This window comes from Alligator sinensis, unplaced genomic scaffold, assembly GCF_000455745.1.
Source record: "Alligator sinensis unplaced genomic scaffold, ASM45574v1 scaffold143_1, whole genome shotgun sequence".
Lineage (NCBI taxonomy): Eukaryota > Metazoa > Chordata > Crocodylia > Alligatoridae > Alligator > Alligator sinensis.
In genome coordinates, this window is record NW_005842156.1 from 1,862,064 (window position 1) to 1,884,941 (window position 22,878).

General features: G+C 40.5%; 1 protein-coding gene across 1 annotated transcript in view; it reads left to right on the plus strand.

The window, feature by feature from the left end:
• The window catches only part of MYO3B (myosin IIIB), a 240,350-nt gene that overhangs the window by 55,915 nt on the left and 161,557 nt on the right, over window positions 1–22,878 (plus strand). The window contains exon 7 of the mRNA XM_014520807.1: window positions 3,782–3,927. Within this exon, the coding sequence (XP_014376293.1) occupies window positions 3,782–3,927 (146 nt within the window). The remainder of the gene's footprint in view (window positions 1–3,781; window positions 3,928–22,878) is intronic.

The window sequence follows — 22,878 nt, forward strand, 5'->3', positions numbered from 1 at the left end:
GCCACGGGTAGAATACCTATTAACTTCTATGAGACGTAGACAGCAAACCTTCTTCAGTCCAGCAGCCCCTCATTGCCTGATGCCATTAAAACTGATAGGGAAGCTACTGTTTTCATATATTTTTCTTCTCCTGCTCTATAGGTAAGTACAGGAAACTTTCTGGAACATGCTTAGTTGCACCTTTCATTGATTAAATTTAGTTGGAAACAAAGAGAACACTGAATTAGGAAAAGGTTCTTCCAAGGAGTCATTTCAGGCTCTTAAGTTAGAAATAACATTGAATCAGTTTTATTTATTTTTAAAGCCTCATGACTAGAATACCATTGTTATTCTGCTATGTGGTTTTAGCAGTGTGTGGTATATTTCCTGCATGCATAAACTACCATGGAGTGGAAAGTACTGAAAGATACTTCACATGTTCTTTCTTCTTTTCTGGTAACTATTGCACTACATTGAAGCCTACAGAAGCTCAAAGACTTTTTTTTTCCTAGAAACAGTGCCAGTATCTCTTTACTACACCATCCATCATGAATGCAGTGCCCTGTGACTCTCACTTAATTATTTTGGCATAGCTTGTAAATAAACTTTCTAAGAAGGCTTAGATGTATAGCAGATTTTGCTGTTGAATTAGAGAGAGTAGAATTAGGAACAATTACAACATGCCGTGCTTAAGAAGGGGAAGGATGTTCTTCTATTTGAATGCACTAGACTCAGACTCAGGGGAGCTGGGCTTACTTCCTGGCTCGGTCACAGTTTTCCAATGTGACCTTAAGCAGGTGCCTCATTTTTCTCCCTGCAAGGTAGAAAAAATACCAGTTTGCCTTGCAAGGTGTTTAGAATTAAATTCCTCAGTACTTCTGAGGCATTCTGACAATAGTGATGGGGTCCATACAAAGACGTTTTGGGAAAGACTTTTTGGAGGACAATAGCACCTTTTTAACCAATTAGATAAATATTTTTGACATTTTAAAAAAATGGAGAAAAATAATGTAAAGAATGTAATTAGTCATGTATGGATACACTGCTTGTGACGTCTTCTAAACTGCCACCTTACACTTTATGGGAGCTGAATCACGTAATTTCAGTAAAAAGATAACCTTGGGAACAGATTATTTTGAGAAGTGGATAAGGAAACACTCCTAGCTTGAGATATTTCAGCCTGTCCCTTGATTTTTTTTTCTTCTTATTTAAGTTTTATAGTCAAATCCAGGTTGCAGTGAGCTACAGTAGGAAGGCTGTTCTGGTGCTGTCAATCATATCAATTCAAAATACCTAGTCATAAGTATTTTAAAATTATAAAAATTATAAAAAAAAAAATTGAACTCTGCCAAGCTTACTCATAAGTCAGGACTCCTTAGTAAACTAGATGAGAAAATGGCAGTCTCTCTCTTTAGCAACATGGGCTATTTATAACAAACATATCAGGCTGATTTCTAAAGACTATTTTCCCATAGAATTTAGTGTAGAATTCTAGGTCTTGATCCTTATCTTCAAAACATTCAGTGGCTCAGGCCTAGGGTACCTAAAACAATCATTTAAAACTGTGGAATGAAGATAGTGGTAGACAAATCCATTGCTCAGGTACAATGGAACTGTCCACTGCTGAAGTAGAGCTCATCTATTCAGGTGACAGAGCTTTCCTTGGGAGCAGTCCAACACTGGAATAAACTCCTACAGGAACTGAGAACCATTACAAACCTTTTAGTCCAGTTTTACTCCTGGGAAGAGAATGAGAGACAAAATGAATCTCACGTGACAGCTATTAGTCACATTGCGTAATACTGGGAAGTATCAGACATCACAGTAGTGAATGTGACATAGAAGCCTCTATTGAGTAGAAACAGGAAACCCTTTGGCATGTCAAAGTGAAAAAATAAAGAGGGAGAAGAGATATCCAATCATTTATGTTTTCTAGCTCTGACAGAAAGTTCAGGTGAGGTCTTATCTTTTTTCTGAACCAATTTGCTCTAGATGAACAACTAAACTATCTGAGAATAGATAGACCAAATGAAGGAAGTGACTAAAAATAAAATATTGCTGGAATAGTAGGTGCTTTTCCTCTTACCATAATTAATACTACCCATCTTTGTACCATCTATTTCTTATAAAGAAAATAATTAGAGCTGTTAAAAATTCTGTATATCATTAACAAAAATTAGCAAAGTTAAGCCCTTGCAGAATCACTGCAGAAGGGTGAACAATTTTAAAAGCAATTCTTACAATTGGTGCCAGTTCTGAGCTTCAAATTCTGGATCCAGAGTCTGAACCACAATGGCTGGATCCAGACATGCAGGCACATTAAAGTGTGCAGCTCAGCTAATTTGCAGCACCAGGATTCCTGGTAGCAACCCCCGCCCCTGAATAAAAAAGTGGTGCAACACATACCAAAGTGGTGTGGACTGGGAGAAACGTGGAGACAAGGAGCAGGCAGCCCAGGGCTATCTCCGCATGCTGCAGAGCCCTCACGCTGAGACACCCTACACCCCAGCCAGCCTTCCCACCTGAGATGCAGTGTGCCTTGAGATGAGGGAGCAGGCAGGCCTGGGCTAGCTGCTCCCCTGTCTTTGCATGTCTCAGTGTGGGGGCTCTGCTGCAGAGTCCCCATACTGAGGCATTGGGATCACCCAAGTCAAAGCACCCTGCATCCCAGCCAGCCAGGGAGTGGCTGGCTGGGGCGCAGGGTGCCTCAGAGTAGGGACTCCTCATGCCTCATCAGGGGGGCTCCACAGCACATGGAGATGAGGAAGCAGGCAGCACTGAGCTACCTACTCCCCCATATCCATGTGCCACTCTCTGGCTGTCTGGGGTTCAGGGGCCTCAGCATGGGGCTGCCTGCTGGCTAGCCCTGTGCTGAGGCACCCTGTGCCCCAGCCAGAACCCCCTGCATCACATGGAGCAGTGGGACAATGTGTCCCAGTGCAAAGCACACAGGCAGGGGTGTGCACTGCAGCACAAATTTGTGCCACTACTATATGTGCTGATACAAATGCATGCCCCTGCTTGTGTGGATGCAGCCAATATGTGCAAGGGGATTTGGTGCTGAGTTTTGTTTCATCCTTTGCTAGAGATAAGTATTAAACCTGAATTTGGGTTTTAGCCCCTTAACAAGGTTGCCAGTATTCACATTCAGGGCTTGTTTTTAGTTGACATCCTATTTCAGAACATGAATTTAGAGAATGACTTTCACTTGCAGTGTTTATGCAGGTCTCAATCCAAAGCTCCTTTGAAATCCATGGAAAGAGTCACAGTAATTTTAGGGGGCTTTTAGATTAGGTTCCTAATATTCTAATTTAGATTTTTTGATCTAATCAAACCTAGAGGAGGGAAACTACGTTTATTGACAGGAATGAATGATGGAATACTTTTACTTGAAAACCAGCCATGCACATCCCTTCACTTTATGACAATCTCTAGAAGTTGATAGAGATTAAATCAATAGGAAGCCATACATACATTTTAATTCTGTAAAAAAGTACTCTGATAACATATAGAATTTAATTTAGAATTCTTTAAAGACCTTTGAAACATCCAATAGAGTTCTATATACAAGATACAAATTTCTATTAAATTTTGTGGGATAATAATCAGAAAAAAGCTCCAAACCTATAGAGAAATGATCATTTTGCTCTTAAATTCCCTGGGGATATTTTCATCTGGGAAATACAGGCAACTGGAATTACTTGAGATTTTGGTCATGACTTACAAAAGTACTTTTGTATTGCACTACAACAGTGTGAATTGCTTAGAATTTATGATTGCTTTCCCTGCTTTTCTCTGATAGGTCATTGCTTGTGAACAACAGTATGACTACTCTTATGATGCTCGGTGTGACGTATGGTCCCTGGGGATCACAGCTATTGAACTGGGTGATGGAGAACCACCCTTATTTGACATGCATCCTGTGAAAACACTTTTTAAGATTCCAAGGTATGGCACTAGATGGCTCTCTTGACTCACTAGTTTGTTGTTCATGGGGAGTCTAGTGAGAAGTAAAATATTTTGTAAACATTTTTTTCTCAAGTCATAAGAAACCTGCATTGGAAAATAGATAAAAAGAAATGCTTTTAAGATGATTCCTATTATGTCTGATTTTGGCAACCAAGAACCACAGGGTCTAGTTGAAATAATAGAATTCAATATTTACTTTACCCTTGTCTTGGAGTTTGATTTTAATACCATCCATAGTAGACTTTGGATATAATTTTCTTAGCTAATATTGATAAATCCTTTTGTTTCAAAATAGGCAGGTGTCAGTATCTAAAAATGTAGTATAACATTTTTAAATGTTATTCATCTGAAATCTTAGACTTGCCTGATTGTGGAAGAAGTGCATATCGTTTTAATAATGGTATATATCTGTCAATTTTAGTAAATTGCATTTGTCATTTATTTTTTAATTTAGCTTTGGATAATAAGATGTGCACTATATATGTATATATGAAATTGCAATAGATGCACTTTCTACATATATTAGTGTAACAGGAATCTTTTATTTCACATGATCTTTTTGTTTTGATTTGGCTTCTGTGGACTGGGGTTTTTAACTGTACAAGTCAGGATTTTATTGACAGAGTGAAATAGAATTTAACAACAGAGCAGTCGTAATACGTGGACATTTTTTTCAAGAATTTGCCCAAGGTTGATTGTGGACTGGCAAATGCTTGTCTTTTCCACATTTCTTTGTAAACGAAGAATCGCTGTGGACTGATAGCAGTTTAAAAGCTTCAACAATACAAGTGTTTGACCTTTTGTTATCTGCACAATCACACAATTATCATGGGCTTTTAAAATTAATCTGATTGCAATTTGCATTTCTGATTAAGTCTATTTATATGCAGATGAGGCTGTCTTAGGTTTTGCGTCATAATGTTATCTCCTTATACCCAACCCAGGCTGAACTGCCACCACTCTTCCAAAAATTATTCAGACTGAAGCAGCAGTTCATCTTGTTGCCTTTGCGCAAGTATAAAACAGGTCATGGCAATTAAAGCAGCAAGGGAGGCTTCCGATTTCTAAACTAATATCCATAAATTTTATCAGATGAATGCTCAAAACAGTTTAAAAGAACAGCAATCATGTCAGTAGTGTAAAGTAACAGCAAGTGATAGGAAGATATATGGAATGGGACTTAGGGATGCTTTCATTTTTGTTTATGACTTATCCTTTTTTCTATCAACTGCTGTATGTCTTTAGGATTTCACAAATCAAGATGAGGTGTCTGTCTTGATGAGATAAATACCATGTTAGTTTACTAAGTAAACTCCTTAATGGTAGCAGTCCTTTGTTGTTTTTCTTGAGGCAAGAGATTTTCATCTGCTTTGCATTTATGAGCTAGAACTCTACCACTAGTAACAGTCCCCTCACATAAGACATAATGGACTATGACAGGTACTAGATGGCTCAAGGGACTGGTTATGGGATATGGAGCATGCCCTCTCTAGGTACTGGTTTGAATACAAAGCCATAAACATAGCAAATAGTGACCAAATATTGCTATCATCTGATTGTTATTTGACAGTCTAGCAATGGTCTCCTTCCAGTTTCTTGTACAGATAGTATTTTTTTGTCAGCACTAATAAAAGAGTTTTTAGGCATCGCTCATGTCTCAAGGTAGTGTCTCCAAGAAGTGGAATAAACACTCTAGGAAGGCAGTGGGTAAAAGTGTAGCACATAGGGAAGCTTGCAGCATACCAGTCACTGCTGTACAGCACACACAACTCTGAATTTTCTCTGACCTTAGTCTGGTATCTTTAATGAATGCTGCTTTCACTATAAAAAGCATGTGTGTGAGTGAGATTGTATCCTTATTTTCTATCTCTAAATTCCTATGATGATTTATATCTTTGAATTCCCATGATTTTTGTTTGTGAACCTTCTGTTCCATAAACCATTTTGTTCTCAAAATTGCTGTAGCCTCTTACAGAAGATACAAGCATGTTATTCTAAATCATGGAGACATTACTTCCTTTTCAATGTTTTCTCTTAACTCAAAATAAGTTATTTAACTGAAAGTACTTGGTTGATCATTGTATATAGGGGAAAAAAACAAATAGGGCTCTAGTTTCTTGTTTTGATATCAATAGGTTTGATCCAGAACCCTCTCCCTCCCCCCCCACAAAAAAAGAGATGCTGCTGCCTTTTGGCTTGTGCTGGCTGATGTATGCATAGGTTCAAATAAACACTTTGTGGAGAACTGAAGCAAAGCATATCCAAGGGGAAGGAAAAAGAGCTTCAGTGAGCTCTCCAACTTTCAAATGTCTCTGCAGGCTCTCAGGTCTTTGTATAGTGCCTGATCCATCATGTGCACAACAAATTAAAAGGCTTGGGTTTTCCTTCACCTAAATTAGTGTCTCACTCTGAAATGGTGAATTTGCATTCAGTTACATTTTCTTGGAGTTTTAAATGAGATTCTGTTGGGTTTCAGCTCTGTATACACATACCTAATGATGCAGGAATGAGCCAGCACTAAAGTTGGTCGCAGAATTACTCTGCGCCTATGGTAACCCACAGCCAAGTAACATTTTCTCTGGAAATGTAAGGAGTCACTGAGAAGAATGAACAATAAATGCTATGAATTATCAAATACATATCTCACTGCTGCAGAACATCCTATATTGTTCCAACTGCTTTTATTCTCTCTTGGTTACTTTTGCTGACTGGACTCATTTGAACTTTAATGGGGGCATAATTGTCATTCACAATGAGTGACACTTGCATCTCACTTGGACATCACATACTTGTTTTATCTGAAACAAGTCCTTGAGCTATCAGAAATGATTATGCGCTTGTTCTCCTATGTTCTTAACTGCAGCCTTTTGATTTCCATTTTTTGTGTACTGCGCTAATCTGCTGTATGTACTGCACATTTCCGTGCCTTAGCAAAATATTTTGCAGTCATTCTGGTGTTTCCTCTTCAAGAAGAGGAATAATTAAATCTTATGACTGCACTTAAAAGTAAAAAGTGTCAGATTGACTGTCCTCCATCAGATGCAGATCCAGGATTTTACAAAGTGGGGCATGGGAGCAGCGCCTGGCACTGCAGGGGTGACTGCATCATCTACTCCTAGACTTTTCCCCACTCTCTGCTCCTCTGGGGGGTGGTAGTGGCAGGAGAAAATATCCTTTGGGTGGGCTGAAGGCAGTTGTGGGGCTGGCGTGCGCTGGCAGTGGAAGAGTGCGCAGTGGAGGCACTGGGTGTGGCACTGCACATGGTGCTGGTGCTGAGCAGCACCAGGTGCTACAGGATGGCAACACCATGGTGCTGCTGCTGTCGCCAGTTGCCACAAAATTAGTTTGGGGTGGGGGGTTAAACCCTGTTAGTCCCCGCCTTCTGCTGCCTATGCTGGGGGGGGGGGGGGGCGGGCCGGGGGGGGGGTGGGGGAGGGGCGAGCAGAGGGAGGGTTGGGACAGACCATGCCATGGGAGCAGGAGTCAGGAACTTTTTCAAGTCCAGAAGAAGGTAAATCTTCCCCCCCTGCTTTCCCTCCATGGTCAGAGGCACATCCCGTCTGCTTCCTGCTGTCCTGGAGGCAAGAGGAGCTCTAGAGCTGCTCCACACAGTCTGTGTGGCAGCTGAGCTCAGCCCAGGAGGCATCTCAGGAGACTGGCAGCAACAGTAGCTGCAGGTGAATAGATTTCCCTTCCCTGCACCTACCTGCTCCTGGGTTGGGAGGGAATACCCAGAGGGAGCAGTCAGACTGTGCCATAGCAAGGTGGGCATGAGCAGGGCAATCGCCCCAGGTGCCACAGTGAAGGGGCGCCAATAGGTGCTGCCCAGTCAGGGTGGGGCATGGGATGGAGCTGCAGGCAACTTGTTTGGGGGGGCACGGGGATGGGGGGAGGGCAGTTCCTGCTGCTGCATGCACTCCTGGGCAAGCATGGGGAAGCATGTGCCCCCTGGATCTATGTGTGGGGTGAGGGCAGGCTGCCACTGCGGGGTTTGCCCTGGGTGCCAAACTTCCTTGCCACTATTTAGCAATAGTCTTTCATAGTAAGCAAATAACATGCAGATAATGCAAGGTAGAAACGACAGGATGTTTGGCATTGCAGAAAAGTTTTCCTTTTAAAAAGAATAGAAGCGAGGGCAGTTTTGTCAAAGTTCCCAGTGGAAAGGAAACCATTTTGTTTGTTTTGTTTCCTAGATGTGATGTGATGTAAACCTTTCCATTTTATTTTTTTCAGAACAAAATAGAGCAGCTGGTTGCCAGCTCTGGGGACTCTCAAGTCCACCCTAACTCTGTGAGAGTTCTCCGTCGCTCCCCAGTGAGGTAGGGAAATCCTTTGCCATGAATCTGGAACCTGAGAAATCCTGAGGGCCCCAGATAGAGCCAGGTTTCTCAGGGCTTCTGTAGACCCTGCTGCAGAGCTATGAGCCTAGACCTGGAGTTTTCTGGATTGCTAGACTTCTTGCTCTGAAGCAGGGAGCCTAGAAATCCTGAAAGCCCTTGCTTAAGATGAGATTCAGGTCTGTCATATTCCTACATGCACACTGTATGCTCTCAGGACCTCCTGAAATCCAGGAGCCAGGAGATTCCCAACCCTGAGACAGTCTTCGAGTGGCATAGGTACCCCAGAGTTAAAGGATCATCAAACCCTGGCCTGCCTGGCTGGCCAGGTTCTATCTGATCTGAACTTCCAGCTGACTTAAACTTCCTATGATTCAGTAGACATTCATTTGACTCTGACCCATATCCTCAGGTTGTTTCAGTTTCAACAAAATGGCATTTCTGACAAAATCAGCAAATTCCCAGTGGCCTGTGCCTCTAATGTATTTATAATACTTCCTTTTGCTCTAAGAAATATTTGAAAATAAAACACAGGCACTATCCAGCAGAGAGGTTATGGGACTATTCTAATTTTCACAAAAAAGGACTTCAGAAGTAGAACTTCATTCTGACCCCTAGACATTGTTTTTTGTATACTGACCGGCTGTTTATCAGAGCCTCCTCCCTCCATACCTCCTCACAATCCCTCTGTTGCCTGAGTTACTCCTCTTGCCACTCTCACTCTTTTCCATGCTGCCTCTCTTGCCCCTTAATATACTCTACCTTCCCTATTTCCACTTTGCTCCCATTTACTTACTACATCCTGACAGTCCTGATTAAGATCTGAATCTTTAGCTTAATCTCACTTGTTTTTGAGATCCTTCACATTGTTCATTAGAGAGGAGAGCTTTGAGGAGTACTTGGCCACACCAAACAGTTCCAGCTGCTATAAATTGCTGAAAGAGTCTTAAGAGTCATTTCTCGTCTTGTTATTCCTGTGTAAACAATTGCTGAATTTGACTCAAGCATTGTTTTAGGGCCATGTCTGAAAAGGGAGGGAAGGGTGATCCATAAGATATTGCATTTATTAAGTCTTAAAGCAGCCGCAGTTAAGTTTCAAGTGAAAAGTTTCTTCCTACACTCATTTTCTTTGCCTAACACTTACATAGAAGAGGAAGGGATATGTGTTTGTGAACTAACGTACACATTTTATAAAGACCTATTTCATAGGCAGCTGTCCACTTATGTGAGGGGGCAGCATTGGGATTACAGGCATATATTTTAGCCCTAAAACTGGTAACGAGAGAGAAGCATTAACTTAAAGCAAAAGTTAATATTTTAGTTTGTAATGATGCCTACATTCTCCTTCATCAAAATGAATTCTTGGACCTAGCTCATAAATCTCCTGAATAGGGACCTCCAGTGCCTACAGATAGAGATAAATCATACTGAGAAGATACTGAACCATGAAATGATTCTGTTAACATGTCATCTGTCTGGAATATATTTTCAAATCTCCAACAGAAGGGTCTAAATTATAAAGGGAAGGTGGCCTAGCAAAGTTGGTGATTCGGGATTTGATACTTTTAACCTCTTCCATCTGCTGCCACTGCTTAAGCATGCTTGTTTTCGCATAATATTTTAAAGTAAAAGATTGTCTAATGTTGACCATCATTAGAACCAAGAATGATTCTAAAGTGGAATAGACCCATAAATTCTTCAAATTAATGTTATCTCTTGAAAAGCATTACATCATATAGATAAAATCTCTTAAACTAGTAGTACTGGGAACATTTTGAAAAGAAAACTAATGGCTAGGATAAGTAACATGGCAAAGAAGAGATAAGTATCTTGCATTATAGTCTGGGGATTTGGGGACCCGAATATATTTGTCAGTCGTAGGATGATCATAAACTAACCAGTGCAGTGTGACATATTCATATCCAGGCTGCAGATGTATTATATCTATAGACCTAGGTCTTCATTCTGCGTGGTAGAGAGTAGCTGTTTTCAGGTAAAAAAGAGTTTGCAGTTAAGAATTGGAGTCTGTTTCTGATTTGGTCCCAGACTTCTTGGATATGTTGCTAACAACCAGATTTTGCTCTTAGATTAATGTAGATCAGAAGTAACTCTTTTGAAAGCGATAGTAGACAACTATTTAAAAAAAAAACGAACAAACCTAATCTGAGATTAACTATGCTTAGAGGAATTTTCAAAAGTGCCTTTGTGCTTTACTGCCTATTATCTCCATTATCTCATTTCACTTTTGAGATTTTGAAAAGTGTCCAGCATTATTTCCACTGATTTCAGTGGGATTGAGGTGCTTTTGAAAATCCCAGGAGATATCTAATTCCTTGCCTAATTACTTTGAAAATCTGACTCCTTGCCTCTCTGTTCCCTAGCTCTCCAGCTCTCTCCAGAGAAGTTTGGAAGCAAATCAGTGCAGTGACCATAATTTAAAAAGAGCAGCATTGCCATTTAGTCACCATTTACCATTTATAACTGTAGCATTGTATTCAAGGTGTTCTTAGAATATTGAATATAATGAAAGCTGCAAATTACATGGTAGTTTCCTTTTTTTTTTTTTTACATCTGTAGAAGGAAATCCATTATCGATTTAGAAAACAGGAGTCAAAAGGAAAGCTAAAATAGTCTTTGAGCTAGAGATCACCGTCCCAACCATTGCTCTTCCTCAAGTAGTTTCATGGGCTTTGGGCATGGACACTTTTCTAAAGCTTTAAGATGCTTCCTCTTGCTATACCAAAGTTTGAACCAAAACTTTAGTTATCCTTGGGGGAAATCCAAATGACCCTTATGATGCTGGAAACAGGAGCAATAAGAAGATCTCCCTCAAAACTAAATCTTCTTGTGTGGCAATGCTGTGTGCTAGTAGGCACCCTCCACAACAATGTCATAAAAAAAATTAAATCCATTAAATTATTCACACAGCAACATGAAAGCCAAGGAGTAAGGCAGGTTAATGTTGTTGTTTTTTCCCCTTACGGAGTCTGTGGAAAATATGTCTTATTTGCATAGGCAATGAGTTTTGTGTTACCTGTAGAATGCTAAAATTTTGTGTCTGTGGTTGTTCTAGGGATTAGGACTCTGCACTGGCAGAGCTGTGCAGGGAACTGCACACAAAATCCAGTCACCTTAAAATAGTGAAATTCATCAGTGGAGCATTACAGCTTAAATTGAGTTGTTCCAGGATGAACTGAGTCAACCATGTGTCGCTGATTGTAGTGTTATTTTAATTATAGTGTTTGTTGCTAAAAAGCAGAGACAGCTCTATGCATGTGCTTCTGTAGGTATATAAAGTACATTGATTAAGTATTGCCCTTTTAGACCCTAAAATGGATACAATCACTGTAGTGCTTGTTTTGTGGATTTTAGCAGTCACACTGTAGGAAAATGAGAGTCTGATTCACCACTCCTTTGTACCATATGCAGTCATTATGTGTGCCCAAATACTGGTAATAGCTACCACATCAGTATTCTCCAGTCATACCAGATAGCAGTGTTTGACAGTCCTTCTGTGCTTACCTTCTACAAGCATAATTAACTACACAGTTTAGAAAGCAATGGAGAATCAGGCCCTAACGTTATAACATCTTATTACAGCCTTACTATAATCCTTTCCTTAAACATAAGCCTTTGGTCTACACTATTTTCTGTAAGTAAACTATTGTGTAAACTATATGTCCATTAGTATTAGGTGAATGAGAAATTTAATAAATAAATGTTGCAGGGTTTTTCTGTTCACAAATTATGCACTAATAGGTTTTGATTTTTGCAGAGGCACTCATTATTTATCTTTATTCATGAAACAGTTTCAGCAAGCAGTTTGTGGTCTGTAGCTGTTCACATGAAATTCGCTGTGAATATTCAATATTCAGAATTCCAGCTGGTTGGACAAAATAATGGTGACATGGTATACTCCTCTTCCTCAATTGGATAAAAGTCTATTTAGAAATGTGAATGCATGCCGTTACAATGATAAAAATATTGTCTTATGTGAATACCCTACCATACTTGTTTAAAATATGCACTTTCAACAAACAGATCTGCCAATAAACTCATTTGCAAAATCATTCATGAAAAGGAGCAGATAAGAGGTGTGAACACAGCTGAAATAAAATTCTTTGGAAAATGCAAATAAAGAATCATGGGACAACCTGACAGTATCTGCTCAGCTCTAATATTGTAGCCATTTCCTTTACAAACAGAAGAAAAGGATCACCCCTTATATTCTGTTTTGCTCTGTGTCCTGCTTTTTAACCTTCTCACAAGTCTAGGAGGGAGCTGAGTTGCCTGCCAGATTTGTTAGTGAATCCATATGTAGCCCATTTCATGCATTAAATGCACATAAGCTATTTTAGTCAACCAATGCCCAAAGTAAATTATTGCTATTCAGAATCCATTGCATAAGTAAGAGCAGACTGTTAAGATACAGTAAGTGCCATTTTGTTTTGCTCTAGTGGAAAATTTCATGCTGACAAGGTCAAGCCCTGCAGTCTGAGTGCAGTCAAGTGATGAAAGGCACATCAACATGAGAGGTGGTAGATGGACATCCGCTAACTATTGTCTGCTTTGAGAAAACTCAGCATTTTAAATGCAGCATTCCAGTTACATTACATGACTGCCACACTGTAAAATTCTGCTTTGCAAATAATTGCAAATTAAAAGTATTATCATTTAAATATATTTCAGAACTGGTCACCAATTAAGCAATAATTCCTAAGAAACTACAATAGTTAATGATATAAACTGTAATTTTCCTGAAGAAGCCATACTCCAAGGACAGTGAAACAGTCATTAAATACAATAATTACTGCTTTTAAAGAGATTCTTGCTATGTTGCATTATAAACCAGAGGATATAATGGAGAACATGTAGCATGGCTGAAATTTTGTAGTACAGGAGAGTATTTATGCTCTGCATTTAAAATGAGTTTGAGGGCAGGGTGGGAAATCAGTCAGTTATAAATAGTTAACAGCCAATTTTCTGCCATTCAGGCAAGAGAACAGCTTCCTTTAGGTAGATAATTTACATGTAATATTTCTTTGCAGTAAGACGTTTACTGTTCTGATATTTTTGTATGATTGATTAAGGTACTTTGTTATGGAAATAGATTCTTAGGATAAAAATAATTGAGCTAATGTAAGAGTCAAATTGCACAGTACAGATCTAGGTAGCTACTTTTCCAATATATAAATCTACATCATTAGGAGAGGTTGCTGAGAGGCTACTGATGCCTTATTAGATAAGGCTTAGATAGATTACCTGCAGTACTAAGCAATTTACAGAGAAAAGGAAATGGGCTTCCAATACAGTATAGAAATGAAACATCACAATTATTTGAGATTCTCTGTAACCTTGGAAACAATATGGAAGTGGTGACATCAGCAACAATTACGTGCAATTTTTATCTTTAGTTTATCACCAAGGTAACCAGAGCAGGTTTCCCTGCTTGAAATTTTAAGAATGTCTTGGTTCAGGATAAAGTGAGCATGCATGAAGCATATGTTTAGAGACTGCTAAAATGGCATTCTGTTTGCCTTTTAAAATGGTCCATCAGGATTTAAATTGTGTAAACTCATCTTTTCCCCCACCGACCCCCATAGCAGCTGCAAGCAAATGAAGTCTCAGTTGTTGTTTTAAATGCTCTTAATGCTGGAAAGAAGAACATGGTGTTGCTTTTGTTGGCTTCAAACAGCAAATATTATCTTGGCAGGGGCAGATCTATGTTTGCACCTCCCCACTCCCCCTGCCTGTGCAGTACATGCAGTGAGCCCACCAGCTTATCTGTACTGCCTCTGGCTGGAACCCCTGACTTCATGCAGATCTGACCTCAGGGCTTTGTGAAAGCTGGTGCTCCACTCGGAGCCTGTGCCCATCAGTTGGTGAACTCAGAGAGCTCACAGAACATGTGGAACTCCAGTACGAGCTGCACAGATGTGCTGGTGAGCTCAGAGAGTTCAATGTGCATGCACCCCACAGCTGAAGGGGTGTGACTGCGCCCCCTTACCATGATCTTGGATCCACCTGAGAGAGACAATATTGAGAGAGAAAAAGGTTAAGACCATCCATATTATTTCTCATTTCTCATTGACCAGATTTTAGAGAGGCATTTTAACAGTAAGTATTACAGTTGTGCAAAATGGCACCATTCCGTTTCACCTTGAGTTTCGAGATGTCGATTCGAAACAGCTGTTCCGTTTTGCTTTGTTGAAACAATGAGGCTGTTTTGAGACAAAAAAGCAGCCTGTTTAAATTTGCTGATGATACCAAGATTTGGGGTGAGGTGGGCACGCTAGTAGGGAAGGACAGATTACAGCAGGATCTGGACATGTTACAGGGGTGGGCTAAAGAAAATAAGATAGGTTTCAATACTGACAAGTGCAGGGTGCTGCATTTAGGCAGTAGGAATCAGCAGCACACATATAATCTGGGAAACTCCCTTCTCAAGAGCATGGTGGCAGAAAGAGATCTTGGAGTCATTATTGATTCCAAGATGAACATGGGCCGACAATGCGAGGTCACGGTCAGTAGGGCTAACCGTACCTTGTCATGCATCCACAGATGCATCTCAAGCAGGACCAAGGAGGTGATCCTCCCCCTCTATGTGACACTGGTCAGGCTGCAGCTGGAGTACTGTGTTCAGTTCTGAGCGCCGCACTTCAGGAGGGATGTGGACAGCATTGAGAGGGTCCAGAGGAGGGCCACCCACATGATCCAGAGACAGCAGGGCAGGCCTTATGAGGACAGGCTAGGGGACCTGAACCTGTTCAGCCTTCACAAGAGAAGGCTGAGGGGGGACCTGGTGGCTGTCTATAAACTCACCAGGGGGGACCAGCAGGGTTTGGGAGAGACCCTGTTCCCCCTAGCACGCCACAAGGAATACCCCTTAACAAGGAATAACGGCCACAAATTGTTAGAGAGTAGGTTTAGACTAGACATCCGAAGGCACTACTTCATAGTCAGGGTGGCTAGGATCTGGAACCAACTTCCAAGGGAAGTGGTGATGGCTCCTACCCTGGGGGTCTTTAAGAAGAGGCTTGATGTCTACCTGGCTGGGGTCATTTGAGCCTGATTTTCTCTCCTGCCCAGGGCAGGGGGTCGGACTTAATGATCTACAAGGTCCCTTCCAACCCTACTTCTGTGAATCTATGAGACTGTTTCGACATTTCGCTAGATCGGCCGGGGACAGGGAGTCAGCCAAGCTGGGCTGACTTTCCATCCCCAGCACTAGATTGGGCTGAGCTAGGTTGGTCCTATCCGCCAGCTGGACTGACTTCCCATCCTCGGTGCTATGATTAAAACATTTCGACTTTCAAAATGTTTTGACTAGCCTCATTTTGTTTTGAGGCTGTTTCAAAGACCTTTGTTTCATTTTGATTTTGCTGTTTTGACCTCAAAATGAGTCAAAACTGTCAAACCAAAATGGCCAGTGAAATTTCGCATAGCCCTAATATGTGCTAATCTTTATATATCATGCATGAAAAACTAATGACTGTACAAATGAAGTAGTGAAGTAGGTGAAGGAATTTAACTCTGGAATAAACTGTCAGGGAAAGAGATTAAAGACCTATTTAGTTAGGTACCTACAAATTGAATTAAGTTTCTTGTTATAGCCAGGTTTTCAAATTTCAGTTATGTCTCCAGTCCTTCATTTTCAAACTCCAGTCCTTTATTTGTATCTGCATATGCAAACAGATAGCTGCCAGGGGTGTGCAAAGCACTTGCTATTCGATTCAGATTCAGCCCGAATCAGAGACAGTGATTCATTTGTTGATTTGGATCATTGTCCCTAATTTGATTCAGCCAAATCTGAATCTGAAGATTCGATGCTGATTAGGAGAATCAGAGATTTGGACATAGACCCAGCTTTAAATGTTTTTTCTACATACTTTGAGGTAGGCACAGCTTGTGAATGTTGTGATGCTGGGGTGAATGGAGCATCCCACAGGAGTGTGGTGGGGTCCTCCATGTGCTCAGTTGCAAACCCAGAAGTGGACCAGAAGAACTTCTGGTCCACTTCCAGGTCTGCCGGGGAGCGAATGGGGGGCCCCTTGCCCCCCAGCTCAGCAATCAGCAGGGGCACCCCGGGTACCCCCACAGACCCAGGAGGCACCAGTCACCGAGCTGGGGGATAGTGCAGGGGGGCCCACAGTGCACTCGCCAGCAGACCCAGAAGTGGACCTCCATTTCTGCTGCCAAGCACGATGGTGAGCCCCCCACGCTCTTGTGTACTCCATGTACCCCAGCATTGCAGCATTCACGAGCCACCTGCTACCTAGAGGTATGTAGAAAAGACATTTAAAGCTGTCTCTATGTCCAAATCTCCGAATCTTTCCGAATCTCTCCAAATTGATTCAGAGGGTTCCAATATGATTCAGAGAGATTCAAGGGTTCTCTGATTTGATTCGGATTCGTAGATTTGGCCACCAAATCGGGCCTAATCTCCACTGAATTGTATCAGGAACCAAAGTTTTGCACAGCCCTAATACCTGAATATGCAGAATATACATCTGTATCCAGAACAAGTCACTGTAGTCTCAGTTAATGCCTTTTATCTCTGCATATCTTCTGAACACCCCATATGCATCAATAGATATAGAAAAAGGATCTAATTCTGCTTCTACCTTGGCTTCAAGAACAGAGGTTACACATTAGACCCATAGGCTTTTGGGTTTTACAATCCAAAACAGACCTTACAGTCTTTGGTTAGTGCTTGAGCCTGCAATGGCCCTCTTCACTCCTATAACTCAGAATTAATTGAGCCAAGAAAATAAAATTAGATTCTTGGATTTACAAAAATAATAATCCCCTCGTGTACTCTAGTACTGCAGACAAAGTAGACACCTCACATATTGCACAATACCAAAGCTTTTCATGGCATATAATTGAAGAACAGAAGCCTTTCTCAGAAATAGAATATTGACATTCATATTTATAAAGGCAGCAATTTACTGCAAGCTGATATATTTTTAGAAATTAGTCAGATGTTAATTAGATTTCAATTATCTTTAGGAGTGCAGTGACTGTACACATGCTATTTTATTTTTGTAACAAATAGTCCTGGCCTATGCCATTTGGCCTCTGAAGTAATTTCCAGAAACATGAAGTAGTAAGTAATCACATTATTTGTGAACTTACTTGGTGAATGGGCACAATTCATTGAAAGATATTGATCTGCTTGCTACAGTTATCAGTTTGAGTAATGTTAAAATTGTATGCAATGCATTTAATCATTACTCATGATTAGTGCAGTAATAATGCTCTGGGCATATGTACCAGATTTACTATTAACAATTAGTGTCTTATATATGTATATGTTTTTTGGTATCACTGGTGTAATCATAAGTTTGAACTCTTAAAAATTTTAAAGAAAAAATTCTTGGTGTAGACATTGGTTATAAAACCTGGTAACTATAGTGTTCAGTAGATCAATAATCAATTTAGTGGATTGATATTATTTTAATGAAGGCCTTGTTATGTTTAGATTATATTCTTGTTACATTTTATTCCAGGGATTTTTCCATAAAATGCAAGTACTGTATTTGTCCACCACACTGGATAGACAAATTAAAGGGTATTGTTCTGTAGCTTCTGTAATGCAGCAGATCAGACTATAGATGATTATAATGGTTTCTTCTGGTCATAACATCTGTAAGTCTATGAAAAAATATGCTGCTTAAAATAGGACCAATAGGATCAGAAACGGGGACATTTAAATGATGGAGAGTTTCTGTTTTGCCTAACAACCCAATACTGGTATCATCTGAAACATTTCTTCATTGAAGGACATTGTGCATTTCTTGCACTGTGCCTGCAGAAAAGGAAAATAGCAAGACTAGAAAGGCCCACTTGTTAAGTCATTCAGTTGACTGTGCCTGTGAAGTTCAATCCATGGTAGAGTAGGAATTAGTTTCCATGATTGTATGAGAATAGGGTGAGTCTGAGTCAGAACAAACCTTGTTGTACTTCATGAACAGGTCCAGCATATGCAGGCATTCCTTGTGCCAGCCTAGCTCTGTTAGCCTTCATGGAAGGAGACATGGATGCTTGCCATCTTGGGAATACTGTATTAGCAGCTGTGTTGCATGAGCTTTCTGGTTACTGTATTGGTCTTCCATCTCTACCCAAGACTGGAAAAGGAGAGTTGATGTTATACAGCTTCATTTACTAGAAATGGCCAGAGTGAACTCCTAGGTTTCTCTGTTTACAAAAAGTTAATAGCGTGTAGATTTACCTTAGATTTCCTCTTCTCAGATCTCTCACATGTTAGAAACAAGTGTTGGGAAGGGATATACTGAATTACAAAAAGTTAGCTTTATTGGGCTAGTTGATGAACCATGGTGTGTTGCCAGCATGCAAACACAGCAGACTTTTACAGGCAACATCTGCTTGAACTATCTGGGGAAAAAAGCCTGAAAACATCTTACATTGAAAACAAAAGCAAGATCTGACCCAATGAAAGTATTGTTTTCTTTAATGTTTAGCTAGTCTAGTTAGTGTTGACACGTGTCATGTACTGTATTCACAAGATTTGCTAAGAAATCATACCCTCACATTAACTACTGATGACAAACATAAAAAGAAGGAAAATGTGCACCCTATTTTATTTATGTATTTCTGTTTCATTTATTTCAGCTGATTTATTTATTTTTAAAAGATTGTTGTTCTTGTTCTTATTTGTCTCAGAACAGGTTTCTGTTTTTCACTTGTTTGTTAAAATTTAGCCCTAAGCATTCTTTTAGAGTCTTTCAAGGAGTATCAGCTCCTCCTTTAGTTTTCTCCAATCCCTGATAAGCAAGTTTGATTTTCTAATATTTTGATTCAGTAATTAATTGCTTTGCTGTCATTGATCACACCTTCAGTCAGTCATAGCTACTGCTAAGAAGTTTGGATGAGCAGAGATGCAGCAGAGGGGTGAGAGGAGAGGAGGTGTCAGTCTTACCTGACCTTCAAGATTTGAAGACCCTGGCTGCTGCTGCTGCTGCATGCAGGCTCCCAAGATGTCACCACGCTGCCTCTCTAAATCAGCATCCAGGGCTGATTTAAATCTACTTCTTCTATCCTTTAAGCCATCTTAAACAATAACTTTTTAAAGAAAAAGATGATCAACTTGGTAGTTTTATATGTAGCCTCTACATCTCTCTGAGTTTCAACATTTGGTCCCATGTACAATCAATGCCTGCTATATTGTTTTAACATTTTTATAGTAGTTTTCTTACTGGCACAATGGATGTGTGTCCTTTCTAGCTAATGTATTTCTTTTATAAATATTCAATTCAGCAGACTTTATTCTGAGTCAGGTCTAGTATTTTCAGCTGGGTCATCAGAATAATGTTTTGCCCTTTGCACCAAATATTATCAGTACAACTGCTATCACATTCCTTTGTTCCAGATTTTGCCTGAAGACAGGGGAGGTCACAGTCCCTATGCTTCAGGATAGACTCAAACTTCCGCTGACTTATTTTGCATAAGCAGTGCCAGTGATGGTGATCTTTAAATCACCAGCCACAGCCTTCTGCCACAGATACGGGGTCTGCATGCTTACTCCTTTCAACACTAATGACTGAATTGTGTTTTTCATACTGACCTTACAGAGAATGCAGTTAGAAGTTTTTTTAATGAATATTTCTGTTAATTATTTTTATTATCATACTGCCTAAAGGCCTCAACTGAGAACAAGGCCCTGTTGAACTAGGTGCTATACAAACACAGGATAGGAATCTGTCTTTGCTTCTGGGAGGGTTTTTTTGTTGGGTTTTTTTTCTGGAAAATTTTTTCGTATCGCAGGTCAAATTAGCCAATTCAGTTCCAAATCCTCTTGATTGATTAATCGTCGTTCAAGCAGCATATGGGACACTACAACTGGCAAGTGTTCTCCACCCCAGACTTTTCAGCCTGGGGCTTCAGATACTCCCAAATCCTTTGGCAGGGGTCCTACGTGCAGGCCTAAGCCCAGAGGCTTGGGGTTCAGATGCTCTTGAGTCTCACTAGCGCCTTAGCCAGTGGCCACAGGAGCAAGCTAGGGAGGAGTCCCCCATTTCCATAAAGTAGGTGTGTAGCTGAGATCCTCCCACTGGAAGCTGGCCACTGGGAAGCATATTACAAGACTTGTGCAGTGTCCTATCCACAGTGCAGTGGACAAGGGTGAACCTTTCACTACACATTGCCATTCAAACACTTGATCTTAGCCCACAAGAGGCTGACAAGTGAGAGTTTACTATCTAAACCGACCAGCAAAGGAATGGAGCAGATACCAAAAGTGACATGACTTGCCTCAGATCACATTTCAGTTAAATGAGCAAACTGGGAAAGGGAGCTCAGGTCTCCTGACTCCTGGCATAGTGCCAGATCCACTTGACTGTGCTGCCTCCCTAAAATAACAATTGTGTTTCATCTTCATATTTTTGGTTCCCTTGAGCAATGGGCCATGTCTTATGGTAGGGGGTTGCAAGTGTCTCAGAGCTGGTTTCATTTGGCTTGAGCTAGAGTCTGCCTCCAGTAGAGACAATAGCTTTCATAGCTGATCTGGATTGGTTGTTTTGGGGGATTGGCTGCTGGGAGCTGCTGATATTTGGGTAGTTTCTCTGCTGCTGTTTCTAATGCCTGGCAGTGTCTCTGCTTCCTACTTTCCTCTATGCTTCTGATCCTAGCTAACCTCATGGGCCTGGCCTTTGGCTCATCTCTCAGCCTCAGCCTTTGAACCACCTATGTTCTAGTCTGCCTTGCTTGTCTTAGCCTTTGGCTTGCCTCCTGGCCTTAGCGTTTGGACTACTTGTGTCCAGGTTCAAATACTTGGTCCTAGGTTTTGGCTTGCCTCTTTGCCTTGGATTCTGGTCCCCTTACAGAGGCTGGTTATGGCTTCATTTTACAGTAACTCTAATTGTTCTTATCACTTATGCACTTGCCTCATGTTTTTCTGCTCTACTGTAATTCAATCTCTCTCTGATTTTCAAACTTTTTTCTTCATTTTTGTCTGAAATCACTGCTCTTAGGTTAGCTACAAGAATCATATTATATTTTGCTGTCTTTTGGGAAAACATAAACAGTTCCTGGCATTTAGCTGTCTGCAGATCCTGTGTTTGGGAGTGGAAGGTTATTCTGGAATTTGCAAACTGTTAAGGAAATATATATTAATTCTTTGATCATAAGATTTCAAAAGGTCAAATATAAGAATAATATGAAGAGCTCAATATCTGAGGCAGCTTCTATTCTCTTGCCAGTAGTTCTGGCTGTGGCTTCTTGTAAAGTCAGTTTTGCACTGAAGATTGGACAGAATATCATTGTGCCTCAGACTGGCACAAATCTTCTAAGGTTTTGCAAAGCATAGCTACTATAAAATCTTTAGGGAGGAAGCAGTGAATGGCCAAAGAACCCTCCCCTGTGATTTCAGGGATAGGCTAGTCCTATACTGAATTCTTGCACTCCCATTATGCTGGAAAAGAGAAGTTCCTGGTACCTTCTCTCTCCATCCTGTCCTTGGAGAAGGACGAGGCTCATAAAATCCCAGAGATTTTGATAATAGGCTGTAGGTTGTAAATGTAAACATGAGTGTTTATTAATTTGCAGCATTACAAATGTGCTGTGAAAAGAATGTTCCTTATTTGCTACATTGGCAAAGTCCGTTGCATATGCAAAAAGCTGAAGCCAAAGAAAAGAAAATATCTATTTAAAATTCAAAGCAACAAGAAGCTAACATTCCTTTTTTGGGAGATAAAATGTACACGTAGGACTAATTATAACACAGAGCACTTCCCTTGGCATGGTGTGCCCAGATCAGGATTCGAGCACTGAGACTTTTGTCAATAGTCTCACAAAAACCAGTGATGATATAATAACCTTTTGCTGGTCAAGGGTGGCATTCTTTAGAGATTGGCAACCTATAGAGCTGTGGGATTTTTCATTGGCCTGTGGTTCCACCCCCACTACAACCATTAGTGTAACTAAGGCGGGGTGGCCAATACAGCTGCCTTGGGTTCTGACTTGGGGAGGAGGGTATGGGGGAAATAATAGTTGCCACCTCAACCACTCCCAATCACACTGGTAGCGCAGCAGCAACCAGAAGTTGTTGCTGCCGCCGTGCATCACTGCTGCCCCAAGCTCCCCATTGTTTTGTTTGTCTTACAACAACATTTGAGGTGACAATTCTTCACAAGATTAAAATAAAACCTTGAATTTTAGATCTATTCAAACAGATGGGCAGGGATAGGAGGACCCCTTAGAAAGGGATCACCAATATTAGAAAAAGATAAACATTTGAAAAAGTGATAATTTGTTCAAGATCATTCCTTCCAAAAACAGCTAAAATGGAGCATTACATCTATAAGAAGTTGACTGTCCGTATGTTGCAATTAAATGTAGTATCTCTATAAGAATTAATGTATTTAATTGCAACATTTTTACTATTATCTCCCAATCTTCCAGTATAACCTTAAGAGGATTCTTTCCCCTTCTTTGATTAATTTTTCTCTCTTTTCTTTCTTTTCAGGCATCATAGTTAGTCTTGTGTAGGCAACCTCTATTCATGCCGTTGCCTACTGTTCCCCCTATGAGCTATATATTTTGCCTTCACTTGTTATAGCCTGGCTCACAGATT